Source organism: Orbicella faveolata, unplaced genomic scaffold (genome assembly GCF_042242905.1).
Source record: "Orbicella faveolata isolate gen_17 unplaced genomic scaffold, um_ofav_v1 contig_14, whole genome shotgun sequence".
In the NCBI taxonomy this organism is placed as follows: Eukaryota; Metazoa; Cnidaria; class Anthozoa; order Scleractinia; family Merulinidae; genus Orbicella; species Orbicella faveolata.
The window spans coordinates 4,167,310-4,184,549 of NW_028301541.1; the positions used below are offsets into that span (position 1 = coordinate 4,167,310).

The window sequence follows — 17,240 nt, forward strand, 5'->3', positions numbered from 1 at the left end:
AAATATAATCAGAATCAACTAACACGCACTGTTGTCCTTGAAGTCTTACCGTTGCATTAAAATACTGAACAGTTGACTGTTTTATTCACTGATTAATTAAAAAACTGCGGAGGTGTTGGAAGGCGACGATCCCGGGGGCGGGGCATTTGCCCTCTTTCTTCGTCCCCACCCCGGGGCATTTAGGGGAATTTGCCCATTTTTAAAAAAAAATGCTAATGCCCGGGGGTTAGCCCGGGGGGGGGATGGGCACTGCTGGAATTGACTGATGCATTACTTACATAAATCGCTTCGGTCTGATCTTTTCCGTGCTTACATTTGAGAAGACATGGCATGCAGTTGAAAGAAACATGTCAGGTACTTTTCAAAAAATAACAAAACATTGTTTCCTCAATTACCTTCGTTTCAAAGGAAGCGTTTACAATTCATTAACTTTAAACGGTTTACAGAGGGCTCAAAACTAGCGCATTCAGTTCCCTGGATTTTTACTAGAGAATTTTCCCAGCAAAATATTAAAAAATAATAAAAAAAAATAAAGATCTGGTTTGCTAGATATTGATGCTAAAAGGTTTGGAAAATTCAAAATTCGGGAAACTTGACGGAACTGAGTACGAGCTTCGCGTTTTGTAATCCTTGCTGCAGTAAAACCTGCATTTTTGAAGTCTGGCAAGATAGGTTCTTGTATTTTGAGGTAGGTATCGGCAATGTAGGCCAAGTAGGTTCTTAATTAGGTTCTTATAATTAATTTCTATGAGGGAGATATATATGTTGATTACCAGGAAAAAAAAAATAAACTTCGGTTTGGTAATTAAATATAAACTATTTATTCACAACTGCATTATGTATTTTCTTGAAAGAATAAATTTGAAATCTCAAAGTCACACTCCTTGGTTAAAATGTTTATCATAATTTAACTGTAACCCACAAGTGAGAAACTGATTCATCTTGCTTGGCTAAACAGCGGGTTTTTAATGTACTTTGCTTGGAGTATGCTCTGTGGTGTTTATAACACATTTTGAAGGGCTCTTTCCTCTGTCTGTGTTTTATATTTTCTACTTTGCTCGATGTGCAATATAATCATGCAACAAATAAATAAATAAATAAATAAACAAATAAACAAACAAATAAATAAATAAATAAATAAGTGAATAAATAACAAAAACAAAATTGGAGATATCGGAACCCCCGCGCTGTCGTAGAAGTGCGCCCTGATTGGTTGAAATTCAATCGGTCCTAGTCTTTCCCGACAATCAAAATGGCGGACGACATCCAGGGGGGGGCTTATTTTACTGTAATATCTAATAAGTCTTATATTATCCTTGATAAAGTGTCATTACGTAGAAACTAAGTGGAACTGGAGAATCAGACAGAATTAAGGTCTATTGCTAAGGTGTTTGATCAGCTCACTTATGCAAAGGCGACCAAGAAATCCGGGATTTGGTCGAGAATCAGCTGCTGGGAAAACAGCTGATGTTTCGGACGCATTACTGCGGCAGGCGAGAAAATCAGGGCAGCTGAATCTTTCTAACCGAGGCCTGACAAAGGTGCCAGACAAAGTATGGAGAGTGAATCTGGATGTACCACCCGAGGCAAGGAGCGTTTCACTGGATTGTACAGAAGACGATAAATGGTGGGAACAGGTGGAACTCACCAAACTCATCTTAGCTTCCAACAAGTTGATTGAGATTTCTTCAGAGATCGTGCAATTGCCTGCTCTGGCGGTTTTGGATGTGAGTATGCATAGTATTCCTGCTTCGTTGTGAGCCGGAGAGAAATAGGCAATTGAAAATTTAATGTTTGATGATTTAATTTAATGACAAAGGTCGGTAGTGTTGACCTCTCCACTATTGACGCTATTTTCATGATCATTGTTTTCCCAGGCGTAGTCAGTCGATAAACCGACAATCGATTTTAATCGCTAACAATCAATATCAATCAAAGATTGATATTTATTGCCGATAGCAATCGATGAAAATCGATGAAGGAAAAAGTTGTGAGTTATAGATTGTTTTTGATTGCCAATAGTAATCAATAGAGATTGATTCATTGTTTGGTATCGATTATTATCAATTGCTATCAGAAATTATTTTTGTCCCTTTACAAATTACATTATGAAAATTTGTCTACAATTTGTTATTTTAGATCCATGATAATGGTTTGACTTCTCTACCTGAAGAGATTGGACAGCTAGTGAATCTTAAAAGACTCAACTTAAGGTACTAAATGCACTACATCTATAAAATAACCAAGTTAGCTATTGTTTATACAGGGTTTCTTATTCATAAGCCAGAGCTCGACTTTAAGTACAAAATCTTCAGATTCAGTTGCCAGCAAAAGTATTTCTGTCAGTGAAAAGCATGAAAGATGGCAGATGGCAGTGAAAAGTTTGTTTGTCGCCAGTGATAAAAGATCAGTCGCATTGATGACCCCAGCAGTTGCAATGTTGAGCTACATTGTAACCCTATACCTGAATACTATAGATTTTAGCTTTGTCAAACTTCTGCCGATTGGTACTTCCAATACATAGTTTATTATCATATCAGCTTGTGCTCCTTGCACTGGGTTAATATTACAGAAAATAGTTGTGTAAGAAGTGTTTAGGGCCAGACAGAATAATGTAAACTAAGCCATGCCTGGGTTTAAGCGCACATGAGGGAGACCCCAGCAAACCTGGAGGCGCATTAGAATGGCAGATTTGGAGGAGAGAAGCTCATGTGGCGGGAAGTGAAACATTTTGCGCAAAATAGGGTCAGGTGGTGGGCACTAGTGGACAAACTATGTTCCACCAGGAACGAAGAGGATTGAATGAATCATTTGAAAGCCACCTCCTTCCAGAGATGTCAGCTATCCTTCTACTCTAGTGTGTAGAATTCAGAGTGTACAGTAGATGAGCTTTGTTCTTTTGTTTTTTCAATTTTATTTAACTAGTCACAATAAATTGCCTTCCCTTCCTGTGTCAATGGCAAGTCTTGCTAGTTTATCTTCTTTGAAGATGGATCATAACTGTCTAACAACACTAGGAATAGAACTGTCACAGATGAAACAATTAGAGGAAATGGTAAGTGAACTGCACTCATTCAATTTGCCTTTTTCTACACTACATGGCGCTGTGAGAGTAAAGTGTCCTCTCTAAGATTGCAATGCAATGACCCCAGAGTCCAGTATGCTTATTGTTAGGCCACTACCCCATCAAACTCAGGGGGAAGACATAAGTGTTTGTTGGAGAGAGGTACAAGTGGAGCCAGGGGTCATTGTAGAGAGATGGGAGTCAGTAGAGGAATGACTGGACATGTATGTTGATATTGATGGCAAATAACTGATTTAATAATATGGATCATGATAATTCTCAATGATGATGACAGAAGTTATTTTTGAAACAATTCATGTTTGTTAAATCTGAAAAGCGTTGTCTTTTTGTTAAAATATATTAACAGCCTGCTGGTAACACAACCATTTCTTAAATTTAGTACTTTTTTATATGTGTAGGATTTGTCAAACAACTCTCTCAGTGAACTCCCTCCTTCTGTGGGTAACTGTCAAAGTTTGCGTCATTTGAACTTGTCTCAGAATGCTTTGGAACATCTCCCTCCTGAGACTGGTCGCTTACATGGTAAGAGGTTATATTATTAAATAAATTAAACATGTTAGGTAAATTGAAGTGAATGTGAAACTGAACAAAAACTGGGGATTGTAAGTTTATAATTCGTGTTACCAAAATGGATGTCTTTTCTGCCATCATTGTTTTAGTCATCAACTTCATCATCATTATTGTTTTGGCTGTTCTTCAAAGTGTCAGTTTAACAGTATAGTATCAAGTGCAACTTCCCATCTGATATTACAAGGATAGCATTCCTGTCCCCAGACCACACAATAATTATTGTTTTGGTCAGCACTATGAATCTGAGAATACAAAATGAATACTCTGTACATATTCAGATAATCTGGTCTGGTCGGAGGTTGCAATTTTTTGTGCTGACCAAAAGGACTGTGACCTCTGGCAATGAGAATGCAAGGAAAGGAAGTAACTTAATTTTCACTGTACCTGCCATCTGGTCAAGTGAAATTAAGAGATGCACCAAAAATGAATAATTTCTTTTTTTTGTTTCAGCATTGAGAGACTTAAACCTTAGCAATAACAAGTTTTGTGAACTTCCTAAAGGTGAGTCTTTTCGTTAACACTTTGCTTAATCAGAAAGAGTTAGAACAGAGTGTTACTGACAGTTTGCTTGAAAGATTTACAAGGACCAAAGGCCAAAAACATGGTAGTAAGTTTTGTATTCTTAATGTCTTGTTTCCTTGTATAAACATTAGTTACATTTTATGGCAGGTCCACACCTAGGCCTGTCCACAATATCTGCATATTTTTTGGGATATTTAGAAATTTCCGAAATATTTAGAAAATAGTTATTAACTAAAGATGTTTAAAAAGTCTAGGGATATTTAGAAATATTAATAGCTTTTTTGGCTTAGCCCTGTGTTTTCCTTGCTATTCCCTTGAAACAAGACTCAGTTTTATGCCAGAAATAATCCAGCTCAGCGATTTCCCACTCGAAAAATGTATTCCATATCACTAAAACAAACAAATTTCAAATATGGCGGATACTGGTAACATCGAAGCACCTGAATCTTCTTCCTCAACCCCTGCCACTGTAAGAAATTTTAAAAATTTCGGCCTAAGTGATTCAAAATCGGTGCATTTTTACAACAAAAATAAGAGATATTTAGAAATTTTTTGGTGATATTCAGGAGATTTTTTGAGAATTTCCGGAAAGATATTCAGGTGGTTTTGTGTGATATTTGTAGAAAGGCTTTTCCACACCAGCCCTAAGGTTGCCATACTCAGACCTGCCTTACCAAAAAGTATATGTATTTACATGTATGTATGATCATTTGCTGGACTCTGGGCCAAGCAGTGTGGGTTTGAACATGTGCTGAACAAACTGTTTATCAGCAAATTTAATGTGTGTCAGTGGTTAACCCTGTGATGGACTAGCATCCCATCCAGGGGGGAGTAAGAATACTCCTAGTTGCTTCGTGCTACAGAAACTGGAAATAAGCAGTAGCCTGGGATGACTTGAACATAGACTTAAGGTGGCTCCCTATAGTTTTACGATTGCACACGCACATAGGACGAAAGCTCAAGTAATCTGCGTGTGCTCAAAGGAAAACATAAGTGTTTTTCTATTACTATGACGTCAACATGAGCACAAAAAGAAAAACTGACATCGAATTTTCTTGCTTTTCCTTAGGTGAATTTTTTTAAAATTTGGCTCAGTTGTAACCACATATGATTCCTATAAAATACCCTATTTTTGTTAAAATCTGTCAGAGCTAATGTAATATATCTAGAAGAATGACAAGTTCCAGAATATTGAAAAAACCGTCTGAACAACCTTGACTTTTTACCAATTCAAAATGTCAGGCAATATCATTTACATGATGTGGCAAAGTATGAAAAAAGTTCATTGAAGGAAAGTATAAATATTAAGGAGTTTACGCCAAAATGAGGAATATATCAGCCTGTCATTAGATGAGATGCTGCCATGGTAACGGCCTTAATCCAAAAATTGACACCAAAAAATAAGCCTTATTTTAACAGTACCCATAATGGTAAATCTCTACAGGGAAAACTTTAAGAGAAATTAATTAAGTTTCCTTTTCTAACTCACGCTCTATAGGAAGGGTGCTCGTAAATACTCTAGGGAGCCACCTTAACCTTGCTAGTAATATTTAAATAAGATTAAATTTGGAAATACCGTTGACCATAAAGATAAGCCAAAATTGGAATATATTTTGGTGCCATTTTGACACCTTGATCAAGTGAAGAATGTAACGGAAAAGATAACTTAAATAGAATAAGTTAAAAAGATAAAAATAACTGTTTGATGTCAATCCAGTGAGGTGTGTTATAAAGCCATGACTGAGAGACATGTCTGTTCAGTGGGCTAAACAAATAGTTTCATGTAGATGGAGTCCAAGTCGGTGTTTTAAAAAGACTCGGTTTCTTCCTGCGGATCCACAGCATTTTGAAGATTAAGCAATCAAGCTTCGATTAATTACAAACTAAGATGCTTACTGATTGTAAGTAAGTTACACAGTCTAATCTATTTTTCAGATCTTGGAAGACTAAGTAATCTTGAAAGATTGGATTGCCGTCACAATCAACTCACTGGTGTCCCTCTACTGTCTTCTTGTCAGTCCCTGAAGGTAGGAGTATTTCGGAATCTGTGTTTGAAAAGAAATTCGATTGAGTATTAGTTTGTTCCTACTGGCTTGTTCTTTTCTGTACACTTTGTCTGTTGGCCCTTTTTTTTTTCAATGGTGAGGATGTGTAGTGAGGATGGGAAGTTATCAATAATTATTAATTTATAAACTCATATGTTGATGTGGTTAATGTAATTTATGCAAAGTTTGAGTCTAGCCCATAGTGGTCAGCAGCCTTTCTGGGTGACCATGCTCTGTGGGGTCTCATACAGGGTTTTTGTAGGGCTTGTGTGTTTTGCTTGCCAGCTGTGTAAGAATGTGCAGTTTGCTTTGAGTGCCATTCATGCTTGTAGTGTGCTTTTACTCCCTTACAGTGTATCTCTCTCCCTTTCACTTGTGAAAGTAAGTAGGCTATATGTATGGGTGGTAAGTATCTCCACTGACTCCATCAGTGCGACGGTGCATGGTGGTTGCCCCCTTCTTAGGGTTGCCATGGATACCTACATGTTCTGCTCGAGTCTCATGTCTTGCCGGGCTCCACCATCCTTTAAATGCCTTTTCCACTGAAGCTCATGACTTGGCAATGAGTTTGAGTTAGGGTATACACCTCAGAGCTAACATGGCAAGGCAGTTGGTATAGACAATGAATATTGAACATTGTTGTACACCCAAGATGAGACTATTTATCAGGAAATTATTGTTTCATTCTCAACAGGAACTCTATCTTGGTAACAACAAAATAAGCAGTTTGAATGGAGAAAGTTTTTCTTACATCCGTTCACTGTCAATATTTGATTTTAGAGACAACAGAATTAACAGGTAAACATTCACAGTGCAAGACTACACACTGTTATTTGAAATGACGATAACACCGCTGTTTCTTTTCTCATTACCGTTGTACATGTAAGTTGTATTTCTTGGTATTTTAGTATTCCAGATGAAATCACTGTGTTGAAAAAACTAGAAAGACTTGACTTGGCAAATAATGATATTTCTGGGTGAGTATTGTATGTTAACATTCGTAGTGACAAAACTAGATGTAACCGCAGTAGCTTATTCGGGATATAACAGTACGACAATTTTATTCAAATAGAAAAACTGAAGCAAATAACTCTTACCATGTTAATCAGTAATTTTTTTGTCATTCCTTGTATCTGTACAAATCCAGGGGTTGTGAATGATCATTCAAAACCCATGCATGTGCATTTCACAGTCTCAATTTTTTTTCACAAAGCTGTCTCGCAGTCTTGATTTTTAGCAAGGCTAATAAAGTGTTGAGGTACTAATGGTTTTTTTTTTATATGAATGATGTCTGAATGTCATGAGGTCACATTTGAAATATACAGTGTAAGTCTCGGTCTTGCAATTGAAGAAGTCTAAATGTCTCAGGCCTGCAAAGACAATTGCTAGTCTCGCCTTCTTGCAATGTCTCACATTTACCATTCACCACTGCTAAATCCTCTTACTATGCAATAGGAACACCAGCTATGAGAAATTCATGGATTTGTGAAAATTGAAATTGTGGTAAATTTTAATGTAGAGAATAGAATGAGGCACTATTTTCCAATTCAAGCAATTCTTTTGAGTTTTTTGCTGTCCCCGGCAGTTCATGTGTTAATAGTAAACTTCATAATTTTGTCTCTGTCCATAAACAAGGCAGTAGGCAGGGGAAGTAGCCAAATGGTTAGTGCACTAGAACAACTACCCTGGAGTTGAACCCTGGACAGAGTTTTGGTGTTGTGTTCTTGCACAAGACACTTTACTCACATAATGCCTCTCTCCACCCAGGTGAATAAATGGGTAGCGGCAAATTTAATGTTGGGGGTACCTTGCGATGGATTAGCATCCCATACAGGGGGGAGTAGAAATACTCTTAGTATGTTGCTTCATGCTACAGAAAGTGGAGATGAGGGCCTCCCTGTTGGGCCACTGTGCTCAAATACAGATTTTACTCACACAATATCATTAATATTAAATAGGTTCACCAGACATTGAGTTGGAAGAAATGGCTGGTGGTGATAGACTGAAATTTCAGGACTTGTTTCTTATAAATTTAATATTATTATTACTTCTACAGTGACACAAAACAGTGTCCATTTGATAACTATTTTTGTGGACTAATACACAGTTATTGTGTTTGCCATTTTGTATTGTAGTCTTCCATACACCATGGGTAGAATGGAACATCTTAAATCACTTGTTCTGGATGGAAATCCTTTGAAGAGTTTACGAAGGGATGTTGTTATGGTAAGGATGGCATTTCTTTTACAATATGTGGTTCCAGAAAAATCTGGACCCACCCAAAGTCTGAGGGTTATTGGAAATTCAGCGGAGAAGGGGCTCTCAAAAGCCAAAATGTTTAAAGGAAATTTATTAGAGTGATTGGGGCGGTGGGAGGTGAAATTAAAAAAACCCTCCATGGGATATTTTGTGGAACACCACAATAACATAATTTAATTCTTGTCAAATGTTGCTCAAATTGCATCATGTTTGTAAACCTAAAATGGTTACGTGTACATGTATTGCATGCAATGTTGCAGAAGTAGAAAATTGAAACTCCTACATGTACATGTACATCTACATTTCATGCAACAAATTCAAAGTGTGATCATGAAATGAAATTAGAAACAAAATGTTCAGAAATAACACAATGAACTTCCCCTTGGTACAGTTAGGTGAATGTTTACAGAAAAGGATTGTCTGTAGGTGTACTATGTATTTACTATCAGACACACTAAGGCAAGATGTAATATTTTGACAGAATGACACTGTAGCTGATTACCGTGTTTTACATCTCGGCATGTTTTTAACATTGTCAATATTGTATGTAGTGTAAGAAAGAAAAGGAAAATTTTGTTATTCAAATTAAATGCAAATTCCTGAAAATTGCAAAAATTAATCCCCACCAGGGAAAACCAGTATTTCACTATCATAAAAATCAGTTCCTGCAAAATGCAAGAAAATGGGCGATCCACAAAATTAAACTCTGGCAAAAATGTTGTGCCACATGATAAAGTAATGTTGTTACATGTATACAATCTGAGTGTATTTAATAATCTTGTTTTTATATCCTCTTCAACTTCAGAGAGGTACTCAAGCCATTATGAAACATCTAAGAAGTCGCATCCCAGGTGTGAAAAGAATCGGTAACAAGTAAAGTAAAGTTATTTAACCCATTGACTCCTGTGCTGGCCGTAACCGGCTGTGATGAACCTTGACCTTTATTCCACTTCTGATGTCATCATTGACCAAAATTGGCATCATCTATGCTCAACTTCTGCAGGAGGAAAAGATCTTTCCAATGATACCCAGATCTGAGTGATGGGCCCAATGGAGCCTGAGATATGCACAAAAATGCTCAAAAAGTTGAGTGAAAAACTCAGAGCAAAATTTCCCGCCACTACACGTGGCTAATCCGTGGCAAAAATTGTCTGTCTCCATGATGCTTTCTCAGAATGTTTTAAACTGGAAGCAAGCCCAGTAGAAGGTCAATCACTGCAGCAAAAAGAAAAGAAAAGGAGAAAAAGGAAAGGCAAAAGAAATAATGAAATAATCGAAAAGCCTAAAGACATAGGTCACTTTCTTGTCCAAAATTTTGATTTCTGTGCATGCCCAAGCAAAAATGTTATAGAACGCGATGCTAGTGGAAAGAAAGGCATGCTGTCATGTTGCAATGCCTTTTTGAGTAGATTGGAGTTAATTTGGCCCATATCCAGCCTGAAAATCTCCAAAATGTCCAAAATATGTGTTTTGGCAAAAAGCTCTAGGAGTCAGTGGGTTAAGACTAGTTACTTACAAGGTGCAGCACTTCAACATGAAGTGGCTAAGGGTCTTGAATCTCTCTCCTGTATGGATCTCTGATGTTTCCCGCGTCAATTTACTAGTATCACTTTACACTCCTAAAGGTGAAGAGAGGCATTGTGATAGTAAGTGTTTTGTGCAAAAACATGACACAATTACTGCAGCAGTGTTTAAACCTGAATCACTTGATCTTGAATCAAATGTTCTAACAATACAATGGGAGGCGTGGCCTCCTAGTTAGTGCACTTGACTCTGAGTCAAGTGTTCCTTTCTCAAGCCCTGGCTAGGGACATTGTGTTGTGTTCTTTGGCAAGACACTTTACTCTCACACTGCCTCTCTCCACCCAAATGTCTAAATGGGTAACAGCAATTTTGATGCTGGGGGTAACCCTGCAATAGACCAGTATCTCATAGATGGGGGAGTAGAAATACTCCTGGTTGCTTCATACTACTGAAACTGGGGTAAGTGCTGGCCTGATGGGCCACTTGCCTTGTATGCAGACTTTACCTTGACAACACAATGTGTTAGTGACCATGCATTGCCCCTTAATCAAATGTCAGGCATTACCAAGACTAAACACAAGCCAATAAGACTTACAATTATTGTCATGCAGAGGCACCTGTGTTTGGGTTTAGTTAACCATTAGGCTGGTTTTCATCTCCAGTTTCAGTAGTGGCCTTGAAGTGATGAAGTGTTTTTTTTTTTACTCCCCCATGGATGTGAAGATAGTCCATAACAAAGTAAACCTCAGCGTTAAATTCATTGGTACCCATTGGTGTACCTAGATTTTAACAGGTGTCTTGTCTAAGAACACAGCACAGTGATCTACGCAGGAACTTGAACAGTCACCACTAAATCCAGAGACAATGATATACACCAATAGGCCAGTGCACCTCCTACAAAGCTAGTAATAGACAGAGCAAATGGACGAAAACTAATCAATCATTCTCAAGTGTTTACATCCAGTTGTATCAGGGACATAACACTGTGACCAACAAGTAGTCTTTCATCTAATGCTCTCTGCTCAGGTTCACCAATACAAGCATCTTGAGACCCACCCTGGTCAAAAGCGACACATGATCTAGTTGATGATAGCTGATTCTCCCCTAACTACCATCAACTATCATGAACTATCATATGCCTGTTAAAACAGGAAAAAGTATCATCAAGAATCATTGCAAATGAATATATGAAATATCATATATTTGAACTGCGGAGAAAGAGAAGACGTGATTGATCATCGCAGTTATATACACAACTTCAGCAGTTACAAAATTAAAGCCTGAAAAAAAAATTCGGGTTTGAATGGGATTCAAACCCATGACCTCTGCGATACCGGTGCAGTGCTCTAGTAACCAAGGTATCAAGTCAACTGGGAACTGTTCATTTTGTGAGTTCATAATATACAGTATATTACGAACTCACAACATGACCAGCTCCCAGTTGGCTTGATAGCTCAGCTACAGTAGTAGAGCACTGCACTGGTATCGCAGAAGTCATGGGTTTGAATCCAGGCTTTAATTTTGCAACTGCTGAAGTTGTGTGTATATCTGCGATGATCAATCATGTCTTCATCAAGAATCGTTGGTTGTGAATTTGAACAAGCTCAAAGTAAATGAAGAGGCACGGTGGCCTCATGGTTAGTGCACTTGACTCCAGATTGAGCAGTCCAGGTTCAAGCCCTGGCCAGGGACATTGTGTTGCGTTCTTGTGCAAAACACTTTACTCTCACAGTGCCAGATGGAAGTGCACGCTATAACTATCATCCATTTCCTGCTTGATCAGGGCTTCTTAATCTCGTTGATAATTCATCAAGTTTAAACAAAGGAAATCATGAATGTGATGGTTTTTGGATATCTGATCTTAATTAGCATAGATTTCTACGATTTTATTTCTCTGTTTTCTCCTTAGTTTTAGTTTCTTTTAAGAAGATATATCAAACACTCAAGACAGTGTTTGACCACATTTCCAAACACCTTGAAGTTCGCCAAAAATACTCCGCTACATGTTGTACTTTCAACTCTCTTCTCAGTGTTTGGAAATGTGGTCAAACAGTCATGGTCTCTCATGTTTGATATATTACTTAATGGTTACATTTATACTTGGTATTTATTTTGTTTTTATCAGAAGATGAAAAGCAGGAAGACTTGACAGATGCTCCAGTGACATCAATACCAGTCAGTTCAGCAATACCAACTGCATCAACTGGATTGGACACACACACAATCAGTAGCACAAAGACACTCAATTACAGGTCAGTTAACTAGACACTATGACATGAGGGTCTTGAATGATAGGTGAAGTCTGTGTAGGGCCAGTGCCTCACAGAGCCGGAGCTTATCCCAGTTTTCTGTAGCATGAAACGACTAGGAGTATTTCTACTCCCCCCCTCTGGTTGGAATGCAATCCATCTCAGGGTTACCCCCAGCATTAAGTTTGCGAGTACCCATTTATACACCTGGGTGAAGAGAGGCACTGTTAGAGTTCAGTGTCTTGCTCAAGAACGCAATACAATGACCCCAGCCAGGGACTCAAACCCTGACAGCTCAATCTGGGGTCCAGCGTACTAACCATTAGGCCACCGTACACCGTACCTCCACTTGAATGATAAAGGTACATAACAACTGCACGTGTTGCAATAATGATTTTGTTTCATTACACTCTACATTATAAAGGGGAGATCAGACCTTACAAAGGCATCTCTATTTGCTGCTACTGGACCATTTATGATTACCCTACCCACCCAGCCCATGGTACATAAGGCTACGACACCAGGGTGACTGACCCTACTTGTAGTCTTATCGGCAATGTCGTGAATTCTTTAATCTCCCCTTCAAGTTGATTTGTGAAGGACAGGAAATAAGGCCAAGGAAGCAATGATACGAGCCGAGGCAATGTAACAGTGACAATGCAACTGATCTGTGCTGTGACACACAGTGCTCAGCATTATCACACCAGTTAATAAGACAAGTTGAATTTGAACCTAAACTCTTCTATACAGCATGCAGGCATCCAGCCAACTGAGCTAACCTAGTCTGCCCACAGACATTTATTTTTTGTCATCGGTTATTTTTTTCCCAGGGCCACCCCTTTGCATTTGGGCTTTTTTTCAAATCCCTTGTGGTTAATACTTTGACTCATTGCGATCTTGACGTACTCACAACGAAATAGAGGGTCTGTAGAGAGACTAGAGCTAATGCAACATGGTGAGAAAATGAAATCTTTGAGGTCTGACAATGAACTATTAATTTGTTAATCCTCAATTGCTGTTTCTGTAGCCTTATTGTCTAGGTGGGCTCTATCTCCTTCACTTTGTTGGATCTCATTCCCAATTTAAACAACAACATCTACCTTAAAATTTTTTTTTTTGCTATTTTTAATTCAGTAATAAAAAAGCCAGCAGCATTGCTGATGATGTTTGGGATGCAGCCATATCAGCAGAGGTGTCCACTGTTAACCTCAGCAAGAATACACTGAATGAAGTACCAGCCAGGTGAAACGGGTTTGCACATAATAAACACATTTGTAACATCCACGTACTGGAATGAGGGACACTTATTAAAGTAGGGAAGTTAATTGGAATAGGGGGGAACTATAACAAAAACACCTTTGGGGAGGGATGATGTGAAGATGAGTCTTAACTGTGGTCAAAGGGGAGGTTAAAGAAAACTCTTGTTTTGTCATTCGCCTGTGTGCAGACACATTCTCCTTTATCCTTTGCATCACATGGAAGAGCAAAGGAAACACGAGATCTCTGTATGCAGGTTAGTCTGGTCAGTGATGATAAGTGCTCAGCACATGGAACCTCAAAACTCAGCCATAGAACAATATCCACCACATCCACAATGCTTGAAGATGTTAATATGAAAGAGGCAGCAGTGTGGCCAAGTGGTTTAGGGCGCTGGTGTTGTAATCCGGAGGTCCTGGGTTCAAGGCCTCCACCCTGCCACAAGCAGGATTTGTTTCTCGGTAGTCCCGAGTTCAAATCCTCGGTCACGCTTTGCAAATAGCCAATTGGTCTACCTCCTGCCAGTTGGGATTTTTAACTATGTTACGTTTACTTGAAATACTTGTTTCCTTTGTTTCAGTGGCATGCCTGTAAACTAGCTAAGCTTAGTGCTTGTATAGCTAAGTGCATGACCACTATAAATAAGATTTACATTTTTTTTACATTTACATTACATAAGGAGTTAGTCCACGTATACAGCCCTTGCACTTCTGTGCTTTTAGTTGTCCAAAACTTAGATTGTATTTAACCACATAAATATATCGTTTCTCTTTCCTTTTCTTTCTAGGTTACTCTCTTTAGGAAAATCTCTTACCGACCTAAACATGTCGTTGAACAAGATTGCCAGTTTGCCTTCAGAGTTTGGCTGTTTGGTGAAACTTTCATCATTAGATTTAAGGTATTTTCTAAAACGTTAACCACAGTAGGGTTTGAAACCAGACTTTAAAGTTAGAACCACCTTTTACAGCATACTAAATGGTGACCACATGAAAGTACTGCTCAATAACTTTCGTTTGAATTGTCACACACAAGGGTTCATCTAGAGACTTTGTGACCCAACACTTGACTTTTGAAGTGATAGCTCTTATGGTTCCCAAGAATAACAGCCTCTTATTTCTAGTTACTTAGTTAATTGTTGATAAGAACTAAGGGAATCACTAGGAGTTAGAGTTTAGAACTAACATTGAAAAAACTGTTTAGCATTAAATAAAGAGAATTAGATTTGAATCTTGCAATCACAGAAAGCGAACTTATTGATACATGTAGCTAACCGCGCCGCTTTGTGCTGCTTCTTTGCAGCATCAACCAGCTGAGTGATGTGCCTGCAAGCTTCTCCAAGCTGACCAGTCTCAGAGAAATAAATATCTCCAATAACCGGTAAGTTTATGTCACTCTTCCGCAAACAAAGCAATAGCACTTGTAGTGTTATGTATTAAAGGTAAAGTCTGCGTCGGGCCAAGTGGTTCACACTGCCGGAGCTTATCCTGGTAAGTCGCATGTTTTCCTGTCGTGGACTCACATATGAAAAGGACGGGGGTGCTCGTCGTACATTTAAGGGGCAAAAAAGCAAAAACCGGTTTTGGTACCTCTTTGGGTGTTCAGCCTCAAAAGGTCCACAGCGGAAGCTTTCGCGGTGCCTTTTAGGGTATTGAACTGAAAAAAAATATGACCATTTCGTTTATAATGAACAACTTATGTTGCACAGGATAGAGATGTATGAGAATGCTTTCATAGTAGAAGTAGGAGTAGAAGGTATTGAAGACAATCACGTGTTTGATGATCCACTAGATTGGGCAGACAGACCGACAGACACACAGACAGTCAGGCAGACAGGCAGACAGACAGTCAGGCATGCCTAACTGACTGGCTGACAGTCTGGCCAGCCAGATTATTTACCTCGCTTGACACTACAGACTTGAATCCTGATTTCATTCGTCAATTTAGAGTTACATGCCGAGCTTAAACTCTGCCAGAGCTTGCTTGCAAAACTCTGATATCTTGATTGTGTTTTGTAGATTTACCAACTTACCATCTGTTCTGTACTCGTTAAAGACCTTGGAGATTATCTTGGCCAGTGGTAACCAGGTGAGAATAGGAAACTTCTACTGGGCTGGATAGGTGTGCATCGGTTGTGGATCAGAAACCATTTTGAGCAAATTCTTGTAGTCCTTTGCAGACTTCACATTTCTTTACCCTTATGAGACACGGGCCTAGCTCTCTTTCTACCCATTACAGAGCCACTAATTTTAACACTAACACCTTTGTTGGGTGGAAAGGTCGTCTTTAAGGCTGACGATCAGAGCTCTGGTATCAACTGTAACCGCTTTATTGGGTATTTATTCTATTTTATATATTGTAGATTCAACTAATCGAGGTTGATAGCTTGTTGCCGATGTCTTCTCTTTCCACACTGGACTTACAAAACAACAACATTGCTCAGGTTCCTCCTCAACTAGGAAATGTAACCCAATTAAGGTGAGATGCTCGATAAAAAAGTGTTGTTTACTGATGTATCCTTGGGTGCTTTCCATTATGTCAAAGATTCCGGAAATCTCGGTCGAAATTCAAATGGAAAGGTCCTTCTCGGTTTCTTCCGACCGGAATACGATTCGGGATCACCTCTGGAGGTGGTCCACTTGTTTCAGTCGGAATATTCCGACCGAAATTCGCCGTTCCACTTTTGACAAACCGGTTTTTTGCCCTAATTAGGGAATTCGGAAAAGAGTAAAAAATGGTAAAAGCCATTTCAATTGGTTGGCCCAATTTAATCGGAAAATTTCGTTCCATTTTTCTCGGGTATTCCCAATTATCTCTGACCGGTCGGTCTGGCATAATGGGAAGCACCCCTGGTAACTTGGAATATTGATTCCTTTACGTTTAGTCGAACCTCTCCACAACGGCCACCTTGGGGACAGAGGAAATAGGCTGTTGTCGCAAGGTGGCCGTTATGGGGAAGTAGGGGTATAATATATAACATCTGTTTTTTTCGGGTTGCAACATTTCTTTTCTCAAAAACTTTTTTTTTAGCATATTAAGTGTACGTAATACGATAAAAATATATCAATGCAACAGAAGCTAAACAGAAACAGAGAGCAACGAAGCGCGGTACGGATCAAGTCTGGTGACCTTTTACAATAAAAAAGGGGATTTTGTATACACCGTTCGTCTTCACTGATTAACTGGCCGTTGTCAATTGCCGTTAGTGGATCCTTCTTAGGTTGACATCTCTGTAAGGCTGCCACTTCTCCTAAGAGTACACGACTTTAAGTCTTTTGACTAACAGAAACTACAAAATAACCTTCCATCCCTCCCTTTCAGGTCTCTGCAGTTAGAAGGGAACCCGTTCAGAAACCCTCGAGCAGCTGTTCTTTCTAAAGGAACCCAGGCTCTTTTGGCTTACCTGAGAGACCGTATACCCACGTGACATGCCCGAGTGTGGCATAGCTGACCGAGGGGAGGGGGTGTGGTTGGAGAAATACCCCTCCTTCCCCTCTCGCCACAAACACACACTGACGTCCTTAAATGGATTTGAAATGGACACTTCGATTCTCGATTATGATGACGTTGCTCGAGTGCAATTTTTAATGTAGAGGATAATTGTAAATTCGGAATATGTATTCCGTGACTTGTTTCCAAGGTTTTTTTTTTCAGAGATCTAAGTCTTGGTCATAAACACGTTTTTAATTAATAAAAGATCACTGAGGTCAAGGATTAAAACAGTACACCCTG

General features: G+C 38.9%; 1 protein-coding gene across 1 annotated transcript; it reads left to right on the forward strand.

Moving 5' to 3' along the window:
- The first annotated feature begins 1,239 nt into the window (after positions 1–1,239).
- On the forward strand, positions 1,240–17,233 carry LOC110050262 (leucine-rich repeat-containing protein 40-like). Its single transcript, XM_020756168.2, has 17 exons — positions 1,240–1,727; positions 2,140–2,213; positions 2,926–3,055; positions 3,484–3,607; positions 4,106–4,156; positions 6,113–6,204; positions 6,917–7,020; positions 7,131–7,199; positions 8,358–8,448; positions 9,287–9,332; positions 12,131–12,257; positions 13,389–13,496; positions 14,299–14,409; positions 14,811–14,888; positions 15,527–15,596; positions 15,871–15,986; positions 16,830–17,233. The coding sequence occupies exons 1-17, from the start codon at positions 1,407–1,409 to the stop codon at positions 16,933–16,935; spliced, it is 1,818 nt and encodes a 605-aa protein (XP_020611827.2). The 5' UTR covers positions 1,240–1,406; the 3' UTR covers positions 16,936–17,233.
- Positions 17,234–17,240: the final 7 nt, after the last annotated feature.